At 40.4% G+C, this 21657-nt stretch overlaps 1 protein-coding gene across 2 annotated transcripts in view; it reads right to left on the bottom strand.

Moving 5' to 3' along the window:
* The window catches only part of ino80db (INO80 complex subunit Db), a 127069-nt gene that overhangs the window by 40268 nt on the left and 65144 nt on the right, over positions 1-21657 (bottom strand). For both annotated transcript variants that reach the window (XM_063051611.1, XM_063051612.1), the window contains exon 5: positions 3327-3551. In XM_063051611.1, coding sequence (XP_062907681.1) covers positions 3327-3551 — 225 coding nt within the window. The remainder of the gene's footprint in view (positions 1-3326; positions 3552-21657) is intronic.

The raw sequence follows: 21657 nt of genomic DNA, 5'->3' as shown, positions 1-21657 counted from the left end.
GAACCATGCAGGACTGATTTGTCTGAGAAGATAAGAATAAAAACTCAAAACCAGAATGTTGATTATGGACAATCTATATTAGAATTTATGTGAAAAAATATATCGAACTTTGGTGATTATAGAAAGCTAAGAGAGAAAGTGAGCTAAGAAGTCGACAAAAGGATATGGATCATTTAAATAACTGGAATAGAATGTAGGCAATTTGGAGATTATTCACCATGATAGGAATGAGAGAATGTACAGCATTTCTTGAATAACAATGTGTTATTGTTATGTAAATGTTGCTGCACGTGGGAATTGTGCTGGATAACGAGTTACACAGGCTAACGCACAGTTACAGCAAGCAATTTAGTCCTCACAGTTAAAGTCATGAAGTTATACAACCCAGAAATGAGTCCTACAGCCCACCATTTACACACTGATCTTTTGACCCGCCCTCACTCATTCTACTTGCCTGCATTGGACCCACATCTTTCTATGCCTTGCCTATTTAATTGTTTGTCTCCCTCTTAAATGTAACAATTACATTCAATTCCCTCACCATTACCTCTATCAGCAAGTTCCAGGTAGCAACCACACTCTGTAGGGAAAAGAACTTGCCTCTCAAATCCCATTTAAAATTTATTCCTCACACAGTAAACCCATGCCCACTTATTTTTGGTCCCCACACCATGGGAAAGATATTCTATCGACCCTATCAAACCTCTTATAATTTTAGATATATTGCTTCTATCAGATCACCCTCAGCCTCCTCTCCAGGGAAAATCAATCTAGCGTATCCGATCTCCCTCTGTAAGTAAAGTCCTCCAATCTAAGCGATATCCTGGTGAATCTCTTACGTACTTTCACATCATTCCCATAGCATGGTAACTCAAAATACATGCATCTTATATCAGTGTTTTGCACAGGTGGTTCATAACCTCCCAACATTTATAGTCAATGCCTCAACCCATGAAGGCAAACTTGCCATTATATCAATCTCTATTGCCACATTCAGGAGCTATGGATGTGAATTCCAATGTCTCTCTGTTTGCCCACAATCCTTAGTGCCTGACCATTTACAGTACAAGTCCCAAACACAAGAGATTCTGCAGATGCTGGACATCCAGAGCAACACACATAAAATGCTGGAGGAACTCAGCAGGTCAGGCAGTACCTAAGGAAGTGAATAAACAGGATGTTTTGGGCTGAATCCCTATACATCCGACATGTTGGTCCATGATGTACAGCTCTACTAATACGATGAGGCCACTCTCAGGCTGGAGGAACAACACTTCATATTCTACCTGGGTAGCATCCAATCTACCCAGATTGAACATCGATTTCTTTACCTACTGGTGATTTTCCCCCTCCCCTTACCTCTTCTCTTCTCCTCACCCTCCTATCACCTCCTCCTGGTCCTCCCCTCCTTCTCTTTTTTCCATTGTAAACTTCTCTCTCCTATCAGATTCCTTCTTCTCCAGCTCTTTACCTTTTCCACTGATCACCTTCCACTTTCTTAGTTCATCCCACACTTCCCCCCCCCAAACCTGGTTTCACCTATCACCTTCTAGTTTGCACTCCTCTCTCTCACCACACCACCTTATTCTGGCTTCTTCCCCATTCCTTTCCAGTCCTGAAGAAGGGTCTCAGCCCAAAATGCCCACTATTTATTTATTTCCACAGATGCTGCCTGACCTGCTGAGTTCCTCCAGCATTTTGTGTGTATTGCTCTATACATGTTCTGCCGCTACTTGACTTCCCAAAATATATCAGCTCACACTTGTCAGGATTAAATTTCATCTGGCAACTTTTAACTCAATATTCCAACTGGTCTAAGGCTGGAGTACGGTACTGACATCTTTCCCTGCTGTCTACAACACCAATGTTCAAGTTATCTACTAATTTACTAATCTTCCTTCTACATTCACATCCAATTAGTTGTGTGACACTCACAACACGCTGGAGGAACTCAGCAGGTCAGGCAGCATCCGTGGAAACAATCAGTCCACGTTTCGGGCTGGAACCCTTCATCTTCTCTGCCTACCCTGAAGAAGTTTAAATCTTCTCTGTGCTTACAATTAGTTGTGTGTGTGTGTGTGTGTGTGTGTGTACACCCTGTAGCTTTGACCTCTGTACCCTGGGCCTGGAGTCAGTAGTGTACATATACTATTTGAGGAATGAGAAGATTTTCCTTTGAGCATAGGTTATGTAATATCAGCCTATACTCAATGATGTGTAGAAGAATTAGAAGCCATTTCAAAAAGATTGAGAGGGTTTGACTGGGTGGATACCAAAGGCTATTGCTATAGAATCTGAAACTGTGGAGTATGGCAGTGAAAAGGGCTCAGCTTTTTAAGACTGAGATGATAATGAACTGCTTTACAGAAATGTCTGCTGACTTTTGCAATTCTCTGCCTCAGAGGACTGTGACTGCTCAATGTTCACTATCTTCAAAGCCAAGATCGATAAATTTTTGGATACCATAAGAATCAAAGGATTTGGGGGGGGGGGGCGAATGGACAGCAAAATGATGTGGCACAATGTCAGTCATAATCTTAAGTGGAGAACATTCAAAAGGCTGCATGGCCTGCTCCTGTTATAATTTCTAATGTTGCTATATAAACTATGATTTCTGCTTTGCCTAGTGAATCTGATCATCATGATCTTACACTGTTAATTACCAGATGATTCATACCACCATATTTTGGGGGAAAAAACTCATTCTCTGTAGGCCTAGTAAAATATATATGCACTTTCAAACTATACACAAGCAGAAAAGATGCCAAATGAATGGGAATAATTTGGACATTGCTGTTTCACATTGAGGGAGTTATGAACAAAACAGCTCCCTGAATATCTGAACAAAACACTGCCTGGAATACTATAGCAAGGAAATTGTCTGATCCAACACATAACAGTAACACTTTAACTTTAATAACTTGCACTGTAGGAACTGATTTTGCCAATTTCTAATCCATTGGAGGGGAAAAGAACCATTTACCCTTTTCAGAAGAATAACTGAAGAGGAGGAGAATGCTGTGGTTTCATTTTAAAAGAAAAGAGCTTCCATTCCTATACACAATCTGACAAAAAAGGCAGAATAGGAGTAACTTGATGCAAAACTTAAAACAAGTATTGTCTTTTTCTAAAGAAAATGGGCATTATTAAACCATTGCAGCAATAAAAGCACAACTAATAATTCTGTATCTTGCAAGCTTCAACAGATGGAAACAAATCACAGATATTTTTTGACCGTTGCAGTCAAGACAGGTACCTCCGCTCCCACTACATGCGCCAGCTTGCAGTAAAGAGATATTTTCTTCCTGCTGTACACAGCAGCTGACCTGGTTTGGGTGGAGGGTCCTGTTCTGAGGTCTTGAAGCAATTGCCCAGCGTAATCAGGTTCGTTGCTGGCTGCCTGAAGTAAGACCCTTCGGAAGGCATGTCGACATCTCTGTTGGCGTGCTGCTGCTCGCTCCATGTGACAGAGCTGTGTGTATCTGTGCTGCAGATAAGTGCAGAGCCGGGACACTCTCAAGCTTCTCGTGCTGCGCGCCTCATCTTCGGAGCTGCACAAAAGAATGGAATCAAAATTTAACTCTTCTGTACCCAGAAAGATCCACCCATATATTGAGTGAACACTGATGTGCCAAAATGATGCTTATGCAGTAAATATGCGTAGTTGGGCACGGAAAGGATGTGAATGCATTAACTATCTCTGTCAAATGGCACTTTGTTAATTCAGTGCTGTAACTTAATGCAATATTCATCTTATTCTCACTTTTGCGCACTGTGTTTGGCATGACATCTCCCAAAGGCATGAATTAGAATTGAGGAGACACAACTCACTGTAGGCAATGGAATCTGGAGCAATTCACAAGATGCCAGAGGAAGTCAGTGGGTAAGGCAGCATCTACAAGGGAAATGAACATCTAAACCAAATGAAGGGTCTTGACCCAAAATATTCCCTTTATATACGCCGCCTAAACCACCAACTTCCTCCAGCATCCGTTACAATTGTTGTAATGAAGAGTTGTAATAGCAGCATCAGAGTACCAAAGTTAGGTTCTCTTGTACAGACCAGCTCAATGGATTATCACGGTAAAAGCCCAATGGTTAAGTTCACTCATAGAGTCACACTTAGCCGTGCTCATCAAATAAAATTATGCATTTCACACCAGGCTGACTACTGTCCTGATCTCTGGCTTTACGTATACATATTTTTCAAATAATTAAAAAGCCACTGCACATCATAGGAAGATACTGAACATTTGCATCATTTCATCTCTTAAATAGATTTTGAGAAAACAGAACAACTCAAGTAAACATAGCAAGTGGTTTGCATACTGCAAGATCTTACAAGAAGCAATTAGATGACCAACATGCTAATATGTTTTTAGTTTGGGTTAGAATAATGAATGGTGCATGGAGAGCACCTCTTCATCTGAGTAGCTGAAGGAAAACAATCCTCAATATCTCTTTGAAGGATGGCATTACCAACAATACAAGAAACCCTCAGCATACTGGAATGTCAGCTCGATAACTGTATTTTTTGCAATGCCCAAATCCAGCTCCTCTGAAGTATGGTGTGAGATGATAAGAATTTTATTTTAATGAGTTGATGGATAAATATGCAGTCTAATATTATAAATTTACAGCTCTGTAATTGGAAATTTCTCAAACTTATTTTGGAGGTGGAGAGGGAGAAGGTGGGGAAAGCAATCCAGAAGAAGAATAAGCAGAGAAACATATTATCTTGTCAAAGTTTTACAAATTTTTAAAAATAGTTTTCAGGTCTGAAAATCCAATGGTTTAAGATCACTTGTTACTTTATTTTAAAGAGTTAAACCCAAAGTATCTTGTATATTTCCATGGTATTACATAAAATAATATTGATCACACAGTCTCTGGTTTTTGCATTTGGCCATGAAAGGGAAAGCTGAAGAAAACGTATTCAAGTTATTTGCCATTCTATTTTACAATAACAGCGTGCACAATTGAATGATGGTGATAGTCCACATATTAGCGACAACATCACACATGACTGAAAGCCCTAACCCAGCATTTTCCAGGTTAATGGGAGATGGAAGGAGAAAGCAAAGAATGGCCCTGAGGAATGTGGTAGAAAACCACACTAAGGAGGGAAGGAATAAGAGATGAAAGATGTCAGACGCTAGATACAGTTCTCTTCATTTTTAAAATAGGAGCCAGAATGCTTAATTTTATTTTGCGCACAAGAATCTGACTGCTTTAATTTTGGTAAATATAATAGTGCCTTCCACCAACTGACCTTAAAAGTAGAAGTAGTATGCAGCAAATTTGCACACAATATCTACGGCACTGAATTAACGAGATCTTCGTAATGATTGAGGTGCAGGGATAAATATTTGCCAAGAGTTTCCAGACAATTTGCCTGTTTAAATAGCAATGAACTCATAGGATTAAGAGGGCTCTGGTTAACATGTCACCTGAAAGATGATTTCTCTGACATTCCAACAAACCCCAAATATTCTGCTGAAGAGTTTGTTCTAGACTGTTATTCAAATCTTTGAAACCACAAACTTCTCTTCACCAACCAAAAATGACATTTAAGCTGTCAGGAATTAAACAAAGTGCAGAGCCTTCAGAGAAAGTAGATGTTTGAAGAGAAGTAAACATACACCAACTTTACCACATGGGTCTTTAAATCCAGACATTTTGGAAGACTATCAGAAAAACTACAATAAAGGCAATATGAGTGATGACCATAAACTTGTGTAAAGTAGAAGATTTTGTGAATCACCTTGAAGGAAGAGATCTGTAAAAAGACAAGAGTTTTGATTGAGAAGGAAATTCCAAAGCACCAGATCTAAGCTGCTAAAAGGATAATGGTAATGGTAGAGGAAAGAGATCCTGGGATGTATAAGAAGTCAGAACAGGGGAAGCAGAGCAAACTCTGGTATTTTTGGACTATAATGAAAGGAAGCCTTAATATAAAAGATGAGTATGTTTATAAGACACCGTTAAACCAAGAGTTAATAGGGCTCAGTGAGCACATAGACTGAGTTACCTCAACTTGATATGAACCAGCTGCAGTACTGGATGAGATCAAGTTATGGAATTGATGAGCAAAAGCATGTGCGTGCCTTCCAGTTGTACTTTCAAATCATCAAACCAGTGTAATCCTGGAGATTATACAATGGTGCTTGTAACTGGCTACTTCAACCATGTAAATATACTGTACTCTTGCTTATTTCTTTCTGCAAGTAACTTATCTACATCTTTTACTATTTAACTTTATATTTTTACTATTGTTTAGAAATGCAGTCCAAAGATAACTTTAAGGACAGTTTCACAAAGCGGAGGACAAAGATGGGAACTTATACTTCAAAGTAAATTTATTATCAAAGTCAATGTTACCATATACTACCCTTAGATTCATTCTCTCGTGGGCATTTTGATCAAAATGGAAAAAAACATTTGAATTTTATGAAGAACAATACATAAACAAAGACTGACAGATAGCAATTGTTCAAAAGACGACAAACTGCAAGTAAAAATAAATCTAAGAGAATGAGTTTTAAAAAGTTCTTGAAAGTGAGTCTATAGGTGGTAGAAGCAGTAGAGTAATGGTGATTGAAGTTACTCACACCAAATCAGCAGCCAAATGTTTGAGGAAGACAAGGTGGTGCCAGTGAACCACGGTGATGTGTTGTGGGCTGCTTACAAAACTTCGAAATATACCTCTTCTGAATTATTCTCACTGAATCAGAAGCCTGTAATTCCCTATTCATCAACATACCTTTGAACTGTCTTAATGAACTAGCGATTTCACGATCTTCTGAAGGACTCAGCAATTTTAACTCTCAAGCATGCAGATGGCACCTTTAAGTGGACAAAAGTACATCACCATGGCTGGAAGAGAGGGAGGAGGAAAGGACTGCAAGCCAGATTGAAACACGGCAAAATTCCTCTACCCAGCATCTTGCTAGCAAATGTACAGTCACTGGAGAGCGAGGTTGAGGACCTAAGGGCAAGATTGCTGAATCAGAGAGAAATGAGGAATTGCTGTGTTCTGTATTTCATGGAGGTATGGCTAGAAGTTTTAGTACCTATTGGCACCAATGACATAGCTAGACGAGGTGAGGAGGTCCTGGAGAGAGATTTTAGGAAGCGAGGTAGAAAGCAGAAAAACAGGGACTCCTGTGTAGTAACCTCTGAGTTGCTGCATGTGCCACATGCCAGTGAGGGCAAGAATAGGATGATTTGGCAGATGAATGCTTGGCTGAGGAACTGGTGCAGGGGGCAGGTTTCAGACTTATGGATTATTGGTAACTCTTCTAGGGAATGTACGACCCGTACAAAAGGAACATTTTACACTTCTACCGGAGAAGGACCAATATCCTTGTGGGCAGGTTGCGAGTGAGGTTTGGGAGGTTTAAAATAATTTGGCAGGGGGCTGTGGATGTTGTTGTTGGTTTAGAGCTAGATGGGGTAGTGAGACTGCAAGCAAGGAGAGGCTGAAGACAGGGCAAAACTGCAGTCAACAGGATGCGTAGCAACATAAAAGAAAGACAAAATTGAAAAGGGTGAACACAGGACCGAAGGTGTTATATTTATTTGAATGCACACAGTATATGGAATAAGGTAGATGAACATGTAGAACAGTTACAGATTGTGGGCATCACTGGATCATGGCGGAAAGAAGATTATAGCTAGGAGTTCAACGTCCAAGGATACACATTGTATCAAAAGGACAGGCAGGTAGGCAGAGGGGATGGTGTGGCTCAGTTGGTAAAAAATGAAATTAAGTCATTAGAAAGAGGTGACATAGAGTCAGAAGGTGTTGAATCATTGTGGATAGAGCTAAGGAACTGCAAGGGTAAAAAGGCCCTGATGGAAGTTACATGCAACCCCCAAACAGTATTATGGATGTGGTCTACAAGTTACAACGAGAGATAGAAAATGTACGCCGAAAGGGCACTGTTACAATAGTCATGGAGGATTTCAATATGCAGGAAGATTGGGAAAATCAGATTGGTGCGGAATTCCAAGAAGGGGAATTTCTAGAATGCCTGCGAGATGGCTTTTTAGAGCAGCTTGTGATTGAGCACACTAGATCAGCCATTCTGGATTGGGTGTTGTGCAATGAATCAGAATTGATTAGAGCTTAAGGCAAAAGTACCCTTGGGGTCAGTGATCATAATATCATCGAATTCACCCTGAAATTCGAGAAGGAGAAGCTAAAGTCAGATGCATCAGTGTTACAGTGGAGTAAAAGGAATTACAGAAGCATGAGAAAGGAGCTGACAAAAAGTGATTAGAAAGGGATACTAGCAGGGATGATGGCACAGCAGCAATGGCTGGAATTTCTGGGAGCAATTCGGAAGACACAGAATATGTACATCCCAAAGAAGCAGTATTTTAAAGGTAGGATGACACAACCGTGGCTGACAAGAGAAGTCTAAGCCAACATAAAAGCCAAAGAGAAGATACATAATAGAGCAAAAAATAGTTGGAAGTTAAAGGATTGGGAAGCTTTTAAAAAAAGACAATTTAAAAAGTCATGAAGAAGAAAAAGCTGGAATACAAAGGTAAGCTAACCAAGACTGTTGAAGAGGATACCACAAGTTTCTTCAGGTATATAAAGTGTAAAAGAGAGGCAAAAACCGATATAGGACTGCTGGAAAATGATGCTGGAGAGACAGTAAGGGGGACAAGGAAATGGAAGATGAACAGAATAAGTATTTTGCATCAAGTCTTCACTGTGGAAGACACCAGCGATATACTGGAAGTTCGAGAGAATCAGGGGGCAGAAGTCTGTGAATTTGCCATTACGATGGACATAGTTCTTGGGAAACTGAAAGGTCTAAAGGTAGCTGTCACCTGGACCAGATGGTATACACCCCAGGGTTCTGGAAGAGGTGCCTGAAGAGACTGTGGAGGCATTGGTAATAATCTTTCAAGAATCAATTGAGTCTGGCATGGTTCTGGAGGACTGGAAAATTGCAAATGTCACTCCATTCTGCAAGAAGGGAGAGAGGCAGAAGAAAGGAAACGAGAGGCCAGTTAGTCTGACCTCAGTAGTTGGGAACACGACGTTGATTAAGGAGTGATTTCAGAGTACTTGGAGGCACATGATAAAATAGACCAAAGTCAGCATGGTTTCTTTCAGGGAAAATCTTTCCTGACAAATCTGTTGGAATTCTTTGAAGAAATAACAAGCAGGAGAAGCAAAGGAGAATTGATAGATGTTCTGTACTTGGATTTTCCAAAGGCCTTTGACAAGATGCCACAAGTAAGGCTGCTTTACAAGTTAAGAGCCCATGGTATTACAGGAAAGATACCAGCATGGAGATGAGGGTGAACTTCTTTAGCCACTGAATGGTGAAACTGTGGAATTCATTGTCACATGCGGCTGTAGAGGCCAAGTCATTGGGTATATTTAATTCAGAGGCTGACAGATTCTTGATTAGTCAGGGCATGAAGGGATATGGGGAGAAAGCAAGAGATTGGGGATCAGAGGGGACATGGATCAGCCACGATGAAATGGTGGAGCAAACTCGATGGACCAAATTACCCACTTCTGCTCCTGTATCATATAGTCTACTGGCTCAATCTAGACACATCAGCAAGAGCCAGAGGCTTCTCAATACACAGGATGGACCAACATGCTGATTTGGAGAAGACAAAAGGTGGGGATCTGTGTTTCATGATAAGCTTTCTGTGGTGCTTGGACGCAGAGATGTTGGTTTGGTCACACTCTTGTCCCCCCAACCTGGAAAATCTAACAATTAAATGCTTACCATTCTACTTAGCAAGACAGCTCTCCTCTGTGATCCTGGCTGCAGATTACATAGCTCCAAAGGCCGACATTAATCAGGCACTCAAGATATTAAATATTGTCATCAAACAAGAAACAGTCCACCCTGACGCATATCAAATCATAGTTGGAGACTTCTTTGAAGAAATCTCTGCCCAATTATCATCAGTATATAAAATTCAAAGTTCAAAGTAAATTTATTATCAAAGTACATATATGTCACCATACATAACCATGGGATTAACTTTCTTGTTGGCATACTCAATAAATCTATAATAGAATAATATCTATAGCAGAATCAATGAAAGACAACACCAACTTGGGCATTCAACCAGTGTACAAAAGACAACAAACTGAGCATAATGCAAGAAATAATAATAATAAATAACCAACAAATATCAAGAACATGAGATGAAGTGCACTTGAAAATGAGTCCATAGGTTGTGGGAACATTTCAACGATGGGGCAAGTGAAGTTACCACCCTGATTCAAAAGGCTAATGGTTGAGGAGTAATAACTGTTCCTGAGCCTGGTGGTGTGAGTCCCGAGACTCCTGTACCTTCTTCCTGATGGCAGCAGTGAGAAGAGAGCATGCCCTGGGTGGTGAGATCCCTGATGATGGATGCTGCTTTCCTGTGACAACACTTCATGTAAATGTGCTCAGTTGTGGAGAGAGTTTTACCTGTGATCGACTGGGCCAAATCCACTACTTTTTGTAGTATTTTCCATTGAAGGGCATTAGTGTTTCCATACCAGGCTGTGATGCAGCCAGTCAATATACTCTCCACTACACATCTATAGAGGCTTGTCAAAGTTTTAGATGTCATGTCAAATCTTCTCAAACTTCTAAGGAAGTAGAGGCACTGCTGTGCTTTCTTTGAAATTGCCCTTATGTGCTGGGTCTCTGCTAAAGGCTGGCTCATGGATCTCTGGTATTTTTCCCCTGAAGTCAATAATCAGCTTCTATGTCTTGCTGATATTGATGAAGAGATTGTTGTTATGGCACCAGTCAGTCAGATTTTCAATCTCCCTCCTATATACTGATTCATCACCTCCTTTGATTCAGCCTACAACAGTGGTGTCATCAGCAAACTTGAATATGGTATTGGAGCTGTGCTTAGCCAGATAGTCATAAGTGTAAAGCGAGTAGAACAGAGGGCCAAGCATAAAGCCGTGTGTTGGACCCGTACTGATGGAAATTGTGGAGGAGATGTTATTGCCATTCTGAACTGACAGGAGTTACAAGTGAGGAAATTGAGGATCCAAGTGCACAAGATGGGATTAAGGCCAAGATCTTGAAGCTTTTTGGCTAGTCTTGGGGGGATGATGGTATCAAATACCGAGCTGTAGTCAACAAACAGCATTCTAAAGCATGCTGTCTACATATTCCAGTGACGAGTAAACAGTCAATGAGACTGTATCTGCTGTGGACCTGTTGTGATGGTAGGCAAATTGGAGCAAATCCAAGTCACTTCTCAGGCAGGAGTTAAGATGTTTCATCATCAACCTCTCAAAATACTTAATCAGAATGGAAGTGCTACTGGATGATAGTTATTGAGGCAGGTTACTAAGTTCTTCTTAGCCACTAGTACAAGCGAAGTCAGCTTTAAGCAGGTGGGTACCTCAGACTGCCAAAGCAAGAGATTAAAGATCTCAATGAACCTTCCAGCCTGTTGATCAGCACAGGTCTTTAGTACCTGGCCAGGTACCCTATCTAGGCTGTATGCTTCTTGTATGTTTGTCCTCCTGAAGGCTGCTCACAAAGACGCAAATCACAGGATCATCAGGAGCGGTGGGAATTCGTAATGGTTCCTCTGTGTTTTGGTGCTAAAAATGAGCGTAGAGGGCGTTGAGCTCATCCAGAACCAAAGCTCTTTTGTCGCCTATGTTGCTTGATTTAACTTTATAAGGTGAAAGCATTCAAGCTCTGCCACAATTGCTGAGCATTCTTTGTTGATTCAAGTTTAGTCTGGAACTGCAGCTTTGCCCGTGTTTACAACAGTTTTAATAAGTCTGTGACAACCATGGTGTATTCATTCAGTTCCAGAGAAGAGTCCTTGAACAAGGCCCAGTCCATGGACTCGAAGCAATCCTGAAGCTGCTCCTCTGTCCCCCTCTTTGCTGTCCTAATCTCCGAAGTTTTGCTCTTTAGCTTCTGCTATATGCAAAGGACTCATCAGAGAATCTGAACGCATACGAGAATCTGAACAGTTACGAGGAACTTTATACAATCTGTCATAGATGAGTGTGTCCTCACAAAATCATTCAGTCTTCCCCAACCAGCAGCCCTGGATGAACCACGAGATCTGCAATCTGCTAAAGGCTAGAACAGTGACAGTCAGGTCTGGCAACTAAAAAAGATACAAGAGGTTCAGGTATGATCTTCACAAAGTCATCTTACACATTCTGGACCAAATTTGAATCACTGAAAGATGCTTGACAGCTGTGGCAGGGCCTGAACGCTATTACCTCTTTGAAAGTGAAACCAAGCCACATAGGTGACAAAAAGGCTTCACTCCCAGGTGAGCTCAATACTTTCTACACTCGCTTTGACCGGCAAAACATGGGGGAATCTTGAAGAACTCCCAGAGCCTCCAATGGTCCTCTGATTTCTGAGGCTGATGTAAGAGCATCCTTCAGGAGGGTGAACCAATGGAAAGCATGGGTACAGTGGGAAGGATGGGGTAACTGGTCAACCTGTGCTTATCAACTGGCTGGAGTATTCACCAATATCTTTAACCTCTTGCTTTGGCAATCTGAAGTACTCACATGCTTCAATTATACCGGTGCCTAAGAACAACATGACAAACTGCAGTACAGCAGCAGTGATGAAGTGCTTTGAGAGGTTGGCGACGAAACATATTAATTCCTGCCCGTTGGATCTGATCCAATTTGCTTTAAGACCTTGGCCTCAATACCTCTTTGTGCAATTGAATCCTCGATTTTCTCACTTGCAGACCAGAGTATGTTCAGATTGGCAACAACATCTCCTCCACAATCTCTATCAGCACAAGTGCATCATAAGGCTGTGTCCTTAGCCCCCTGTTCTACTCATTTTATACTTTGACTATGAGGATAAGCACAGCTCCAATGCCATATTTAAGTTTGTTGACGATGCCACTGTCGTTGACCAAATCAAAGGTGGTGACAAATTAGCATATAGGAGGGAGATTGGAAATCTGGCTGAGTGGTGTCACATCAATAACCTCTCACTCAGTGTTAGTAAGACCAAGGAGCTGATTATTGACTTGAGGAGGAGGAAACCAGGTGAACCAGTCCTCAATGGGGGGGGAAATCAAAGGTGGATTAGGTCAACAACTCCTCGGTGTTATTACTTCAGAGGATCTGTCCTGGGCCGAGCACGCAAGTGCCATTACAAAAAAAAGCACGGCAGTGCCACCACTTCCTTAGAAGTTTGCGAAGTTTTGGCATGACAACTAAAGCTTTGACAAACTTCTATAGGCGTGCGATGGAGTATATTGACTGGTTGCATCCAGACCCCTGGTATGGAAACAACAATGCCCTCGAATGGAAAACCTACAAAAGCAGTGTTTACAGACCAGTCCATCACAGGTAAAGCCCTCCCCACCACTGAGCACACTTACTTGGAGCTCTGTCACAGGAAAGCAGCATCCACCATCAGGGACTCCAACCACCCAGACCATGCTCTCTTCCTGCTGCTGCCATGAGGAAAAAGGTACACTTTCTTGAACCAGAAGGATAGCTTCACTCACCTCATAACTGAACTGTTCTCACAACCTATGGACTCACTTTCAAAGATTCTTCATCTCATGTTCTCCATAGTTATTGCTTATTTATTTATCTTATTTTTCTTTTGTATTTGCATAGTTTGTTGTCATCTGCACATTCATTGCTTGTCCATCTTGTTGGATATTTGGATATGGTCTCTCACTGATTCTATTGTGTTGCTTGAGTTTACTGTATCCTTGTAAGAAAACTAATCTCTGGGTTATATATGGTGACATACAGTATGTACTTTGATAATAATTTTGCTTTGATCTTCATGGTTGTAGGGTAATAATTATTCATAAACATGGTGGTGTAGGAGGTAAGACACCTATACCTCTTGTCCAAAGGTAATTGCTATAAGATGACATGGCCTGGATGGTGGGGATCCTTGATAATGGATGCTGCTTTCTTTAGGCAGTGCTCTACATAAATATACTCAATTGTGTAGAGGGCTTTGCCTTTGATGGACTGGGCTGTATCAACCAGTTTCAGTTGACTTTTTGGTTCCTAGGCAATGGCATTTCCATACTAAACTGTGATGTATCTAGTTATGATACACCCCACTGTATTTCTATAGAAGTTTGTCAAAGTTTTTGGTGACATGTGGAATCCACACACACAACTTCTAAGAAAATAAGAGGTATTGCAGTGTCTTCTTTACGTTAACACCTGCAGTTGCATGAAGTTTGTGAACCCTTTGCAATTATTTGGTTTTCTGCATTAATTACTCATAAAATGTGGTCTGATCTTTATCTCAGTCACAATAATAGACAAACATAATTTGTCTAAACTAATAACACACAAACAATTGCACTTTTCATGTCTTTATTAAACACATGGCTTAATCATTCACAGTCCAGGATGGAAGAAAGTATGTGAACCCTTGTATTTAATAACTGGTCGAACTTCCTTTAGCATCAATAACCTCCACCAACTTTTCCTGTAGCCACTGATCAGACTTGCACAACAGCCAGGTGGAATTTTAGACCATGCCTCCATACAAAACTGCTTCATTTCATCAATATTTCTGGGATACCTTGCATGAACAGCTCTCTTCAGGTCACGCCACAGCATCTCAATTGGGTTAAGGTCTGGACTCTGACTTGGCCATTCCAAAACACAAATTTTCTTCTTTTTAAACCTTTCCATTGTTGATTTACTCTTCAGATCGCTACCCTGATTGCAAGCTGTCCAGGCCCTGAGGCAACAAAGCAGCCAGAAACCATGATGCTCCTTCCATCATGCTTCACAGTTGGGATGAGGTTTTTGTGTTGGTGTGCAGTGCCCTTTTTCCTCTGAACATAGTGGTGCATTTCTACCAAAAACTTCTGTCTCATCTGTCCACAGAACGTTGCCTGTGTTGTGAAACATCCAGGTGGTCTTTTGCAAACTTGAGACATGCAGCAATGTTTTTATTTGGAGAGCAGTGGTTTCCTTAGTGGTGTCCTTCCATGAACACCATTCTTGTTCAGTGCTTTTCTTATAGTGGACACATGAACAGAGACTTTAGCAAGTTCTAGAGGTATGTGCAGGTCTTTTGCTGTTACCCTTGGGTTCTTTTTCATCTCCTTCTGCATTGCACGCTGTGCTTTTGGTATGATCCTTGCAGGATGCCCACTCCTAGGGAGAGTAGCAGCAGTACTGTATTTCCTCCATTTGGAGACAACTTCTCTTGCTGTGGACTGATGAACACTCAGGTCTTTAGAAATGCTTTTGTAGCCTTTACCAGCTTCATGCAGCTCTACAATTCTTCTTCTAAGATCCTCTGAAAGTTGTTTTGATCAAGGCATATTGCACATAAATAGATCTTTCCTGAGAAGAGCAGGCCCCGTCATTAATCTGACTTTGGGTGTTTTTTTTAATATATACATAGGGCAGGGAACCTCTACAAACCATACCTCCAATCTCATCTCATCTGACTCTAAATAGTTTTTGTAGAAGGCATTACCCCTGAGGTTCACATAATTTTTTTGAATCTAGACTATGATTTTTTTATGGTGCACTCAGTATTGACGAGAAGTAGTTTATGTTTTATTAGTTTAGGCAGATTGCTTTGGTCTTATTATTGTGAATTAGATGAAGATCAGAGCACATCTTATGAGTAATTAATGCAGAAATCAGGTAAATGCAAAGGGTTCACAAACTTTTTTTTTGCAACTGTATGTGCTACTCCCAGGGCAGGTCCTCTGATATGTTAACACCAAGGAATTTAAGGGTATTGAACCTCTCTTCCCCTTATGAAGATTGGCTCATGGACCACTGGCTTCTTCCTCCTGTTGTGGATAATCAGTTTTTCCTCCTATATGCCAATTCATCACCACTGTTGATTCGGTCAACAACAGTGGTGTCATCAAAAAATTTAAATATGGCATTGGAGCAGTAGTTAGCCACACACTGACATTGGTCCATGAGCCAGTCCTCATAGAGCACTTATTGTTCCATCAATTCCACTGCCATCAAAAATTATAGTGCTCAGCTCTTGGCCATTAGGGTTGGACCTTGCTAGCAACGTCCAATTCTCAAAAGGGAAACAAAATCCACAGAAAACAGATAGAGCTTGTTTTCAAACAATTACTGCACTATAACTCTTCCATCTCATCATACCTCTGCCAAGTCATAAAGCAGCCACTTCGAGGGTTTGCTTTCTGTGAAGATGAGTATTAGGCAAAATGGTGGGTGGAAAAATCGTGTTGAATTGCCTAAATGGTATGGTGTATTGATGAAAGGGTGCTGGGAAGAGATTGGGATTCATGAAGTCCAAGAAAAGACAAACTTCGTCTGCAATAACTTCTTTAAATCTGCAATGATTACATTCAATAAACATGATTCAATTTTATCAACTGAAGAGCCAGGGCCAAGATATCAATTACAACAAACTGTTTTATAAAGTGTGTAAACAGAATCATTAATAACTTCAGCAAATAGAACTCATAACCAAAACTATTGCAAACTTAAAAAACAAAGCAGAATCAGCTATGCCAAATCATTTTCAGCAGCAGTATTTTCAGATGTGACTGACAGAGCAATTACCGAATCATCTATATCAAGGCTAGGTCTTGCGTTGGAACTATAAACAGCCCAAAGTACTGTATAATGCTATGGCAGGCCAGTTGTTCAATAGTTCTTCAGTAGATACAGTGGATGATCATACTCCTGTACATTTTCTCCACTATCTCAACAAGCTGTGATGGCACCATCATGAATCCTTTGACTTGCACTCCAAGGTCCCATGCTCCGGAACATCGTCTAGGGTTCTTGTATTCACTGCTCTCAAAAATCTCAGCCATTCACCAGCAACACATGCAATGCCATAGCCTGAATTAAAAATATCAGCTCAGGATTAGGCAGTGAGCCTATGGCACAGGCTTTGGCATCTGTTTCTCAGATCAATTTATTTTCTGCGGCAAACAAGAGAAAATCTGCAGATGCAGGCAACTTAAGCAACACACCCACAAAATTTTAGAGGAACTCAGTAGGTCAGGCAGCATCTACAGAAAAGAGTACAGACAACATTTCAGGCAGAGACCCTTCAGCAGGACTGAACGGTCCTGTGGTTTGTGTTCATCCTTTGCAGTCTATATAGCATACAAGCATTTAAATATTTGACAGCATCCTCTTTGATTTAGTTAAGGAAATTACTTGCATTTAAAAAGCACACTTCAAGAGTATTTTACTGTGAATTAATTAATTTTGAAAAATGGCATTATTGTGGTGTTTACAGTTGTGTCAGGTAGTTGGTACACAGAATAGTCTTACATACAACAATGATTGAATGACAGCGCTTGGTTTATAAATGATTTGATTTAGCAATAAATGAGGAGAACTACCTTCTCAGACATCCCACCTCTCCCGGAAGTTCCGGGAGTCTCCCGCATATTAATAGTGGCTCCCTGATGCCCGCAAATTATATACAATATCCCAGAAATCAATTTTTTTGAGAGTGAGCGCGCGAGTGAGCGAGAGAGAGTGAGTTCCAAAAAAAAAAGAAAATATAAAACGTACGTCACCCCAGACTACCCTAAAGTGTACCCCTGCCTAATAGGGGTCTAAAATAATGAAAGTGTTGTTTGCTGCACTGTTTGCAACAGTGACTTTTCTATTGCCCATAGTGGGTTAACACTGTATAAAACATGTTCAGGTGAGTTTAACAGGTGTCATTCGTTCATTGGCATAGCTAACATTATTTAAACTAGCTGGCCAGCTGCTAAGGAGCTACTCTATTGCAGACATCCCACCTCTCCCGGAATTTCCGGGAATCTCCTGCAACTTGATGGTGCTACCTCCCTGGAATGAGTTTTTGCGGGGTGAGATGTCTGCCTTCTGCTGGATGTATAACTCAGCTGGTTTACAAATGGTGCCATGGGGATTCTCTATTGTCGGGGGGTGGGGGGAGTTTGTTTAATATTTCATCTGGATCAGTGCAGTGTTCTCTCCGTATGGTACAGAAACGTCATCCAGATTGTGCTTGAGTCTCGAGTTGCGACTTCAACCCACTGAGAGTAAGTTATTAGTGCATGACTACAGTTTATGCAATTGTAGGACAAGCATCGTAATAATGCAATACTTTTCTAGAGATTGTATTGAGGTACTTCTGTGCAACACCTGTAGGAGAAAACCTCCACAGGCAAACTGAAAGCCTTTGCTAATCAATTTGCAGAACAGTTAAGCAGTCTTTGGCCTTTTGAAAGTAACTTAATGGCAATGTTTCCATGTCTATACATAACACAATGTACAATAGGTCAAAGCAGACCCACAACTGGATGCAATTTTGCCAAACATTAGGATATAAAAATATTATAACCATTTGTTATTATGATTGGTAGTCAAAATAATAATCGGAGGCCAATAAGACCAGTTTCTGAAGCCCGTTATCAAATTACAACGTCTTAATTCCTGACTGTTTGTAAGTCAGACTGCAATCCCAGATACCTTCATATGTAATTTATGAACAGAGTTAGATTTTAAAAAAATGGAAGCAAGGGTCACTTGAGCGAGCATAATCATGCCATGGCTTGCTGACCAAGTGTACTTCTGACCATTTCATTGATCTTGCCTCCTACTGTAACTAGTGAGTGCTATATGGTGAAGAAACTGTTATGTGTCAGTCTAGGGTGGTTAGCAGCACTTTTCCTTCTGGGTTTGAAAGCTGCAAGTTTGAGTTATGAGTCTGTGCTGAAACTCATAATCAAGATAGATACAGATAACCCATGACAGCAAGGTTAAATAAATGTCAAGAAAGCAAAGATATAGAATGTAGCCATTGAGAGGAATATCAACCTCAGATAACGTCAGGCTCTTCAACTGTTGTTAAAGGCCTCCAACCTTTATAGTTCCATCCTGCTTCAGTGTGCCTGCAGTAGAATTTTGGTCAAGTGATAGCAAATGAGCATTTTACACCCGTTATGCACCTGTGCATGTCCAGCATCCCCATGTACAACAGTAATATTTACATAGGTACTGGCATGTAACCCTATGATCTAAACCTCCAAATTCAAAACTATGAACCTTGACACATGGTCTTTGATTATATATTTATATCTTCCTGATCAATCACTCAGGACTGAAAAATACCCACTTCAGTTTGTGGGTTCTGATTTATTATATACAAAACATATACAATACACCTAATAGCATGTTTATGTATAATGTATATACAGTGCCCTGAAAAAGTATTCAGCCCCCAACCCTTTGTTCTCATACAGTAAATGAGTATTACAAACAGAGATTTTGATCAATTTAACCGAGAATTTCAACTTGTGAATCGCATGCTCCTTTTCCACAGTACAGCCCCCCCCCAAAAAAACAGGAAAAATTTAAAGGACGATAAATTAAAAATTCAAAAACTGAAATGTCAGCAATTCAGAAGTATTCATCCCCTTTTGCTTAGTACTTTGTTGAACCGCCTCTCACAGCCATTACAGCCAGTAATCTTTCTTGGATAAGTCCCTATTAGCTTCACACAACATGATAGAACGAGATTTGTCCGTTCTTTCTTGCAAAGTTGTGCAAAGTTGCTCAATTTGAGGTCTTGCCAGAGATATTTAATCGGGTTAAGATCAGGGCAAACATAGTTCTTAGTGTTGAGGCCAAAAAGGTCCACTTTAGTCTCATCTGACTAAAGACCTTCTTCCACATCTTCATAGTATCTTCTAAGTGACACTTTGCAAAGTCTTTACAGGCTTTTTTTTTTAAAGTGGTATGTGTGGCATAAATCTAATACTGTGCATCAGCCAGGTAACAATATCCCTCCTGTAAAGTATGGTGGAGGTAGCATCATGCAATGGGGATGCTTTTCAGCAGCAGGCACTAGAAATCTGGTAAGGATTTATGGGAAGATGAATGTTGTTAAATACAGAGAGATCCTAATTACAAACATGCTAGTCTCGATCAGAAAGCTTAAACTGGGGAGGCTGTTTTGTCCTTCAGTAAGAAAATGACCAAAAGCACACTGCCCGAGCAACCATGGAATAGCTTCAGATGAAGAAAAATGTTGTCCTTGAGTGGTCCAGTCAGAGACATGACCTTAACCCAACTGAACATCTCCAGCAAGACCTCAAGATTGCTGTCCACTGCCTCTCCCCAACTAACCTGGCACAACTTGAGCAACTTGGCAAGGAGAAATGTGCAAATCTTGCTGCATCACATTGTGCAAAGCTAATACAGACTTATCCAAAAGGACAACTGGCTGTAATAGCTGTGAGAGGTGGTTCAGCTAAATGCTGAGCGAAGGGGATGAATATTTTTGAACTGCTGACATTTCAGGTTTTGAATTTTTAGTTTTTCATGCTCTATAATTTTCCTTTTATTTGGGGAGCGCTACTGTGAAAAAAAGCATGTGATTCACAAAAAAAAAATTCCCAGTTATATCATTGGTTATAATACTCAATTATGTGAACAAAGGGTTGCGGGCTGAATACATTTTCAAAGCACTGTAAATAAAAGAAAGCATTCTGACATTACATTCTGGCAAGGTATCAAGAAATTTTCCAAATTTCTGATCTGCATCCAACTTCTCTTTTTATTTAGATTCTCATGGTGATATGCCCATCAGCTCAACAAGTCCGCGTCGTCCAATTATACCCATGTAACCAATTAACCTACTAACTGTACGGCTTTGGAATGTGAAGGAAACCGGAGCATCCTTTGGAAACCAAATGTAAAGAAAACTGAAGTACCCTTTGGAAACCCATGCAGACACAGGAAGAACATACAAACTCCTTATAGATAGCAGTGGGAATTGATTTCCAGCATCTGTAGAACCTCGTGACTCTTTCTAAAGACTGAACAGGTTGGACTTAACCAAAAAAAATGCTTCCATAACTATAAAGAGGATAGATAAGCTAAATGTCAAGATGTTCCCGTGTTTCTACAGAAGACTAGGTGACTGGAGAGAGACAAAAATCATAAATCATTTCTAATTAAAAGAAAATTAAAAAGAAAACAGCCATCAAGAAATTCAGAAAAAAAAACATTCTGTGGCAATAGAGTGCCAAGTCATAGAGATGAACAGAACAGATGCATTTAACAGGAAGACAAGAAGCTAGAAAAGTACATGAGGGCAAAAAGAAATAAAGGAATATATTAAAGAGGGCCAGAAAGTGGAACATATTCCTCAATGGCTGAATAAATTACCTTTAGCATTTCTATTGCAAGGCAAAAACAGAGTATTAACAATGGATTAAAGCAACTTTGTTTCAACCTTAACTTTGTAGCCTGAGTGATGGAATTGGATACTGGGACTTGAACTGTGAAACCTACTACAGGTTTCCCCCGCCATCCGAAGGTAGAGCGTTCCTATGAAACGGTTCATAAGCCGGAATGTCGTAAAGCGAAGAAACAATTACCATTTATTTATATGGGAAAATTTTGTGAGCGTTCACAGACCCAAAAATAACCTACCGAATCATGCCAAATTACACATAAAACCTAAAATAACAGTAACATTCAAAGATTCAAAACAAAACTTTATTGTCATTCTAACCGTACATCAGCACTGGAGGGCAGAATGAGACAGTGTTTCCCAGCGTTTACATATAGTAAAAGCAAGAATGATATGATAAATACACAGCCTATATAAAGTAGAAATACTTTTCCACAATCATTGCCTGAACTGTTCTCCGTAG

Source organism: Mobula hypostoma, chromosome 6 (assembly GCF_963921235.1).
Source record: "Mobula hypostoma chromosome 6, sMobHyp1.1, whole genome shotgun sequence".
In the NCBI taxonomy this organism is placed as follows: domain Eukaryota; kingdom Metazoa; phylum Chordata; class Chondrichthyes; order Myliobatiformes; family Myliobatidae; genus Mobula; species Mobula hypostoma.
The sequence above is the reverse complement of the archived record's forward strand: the minus strand, read 5'-3'. Positions and strand labels throughout refer to the sequence as shown.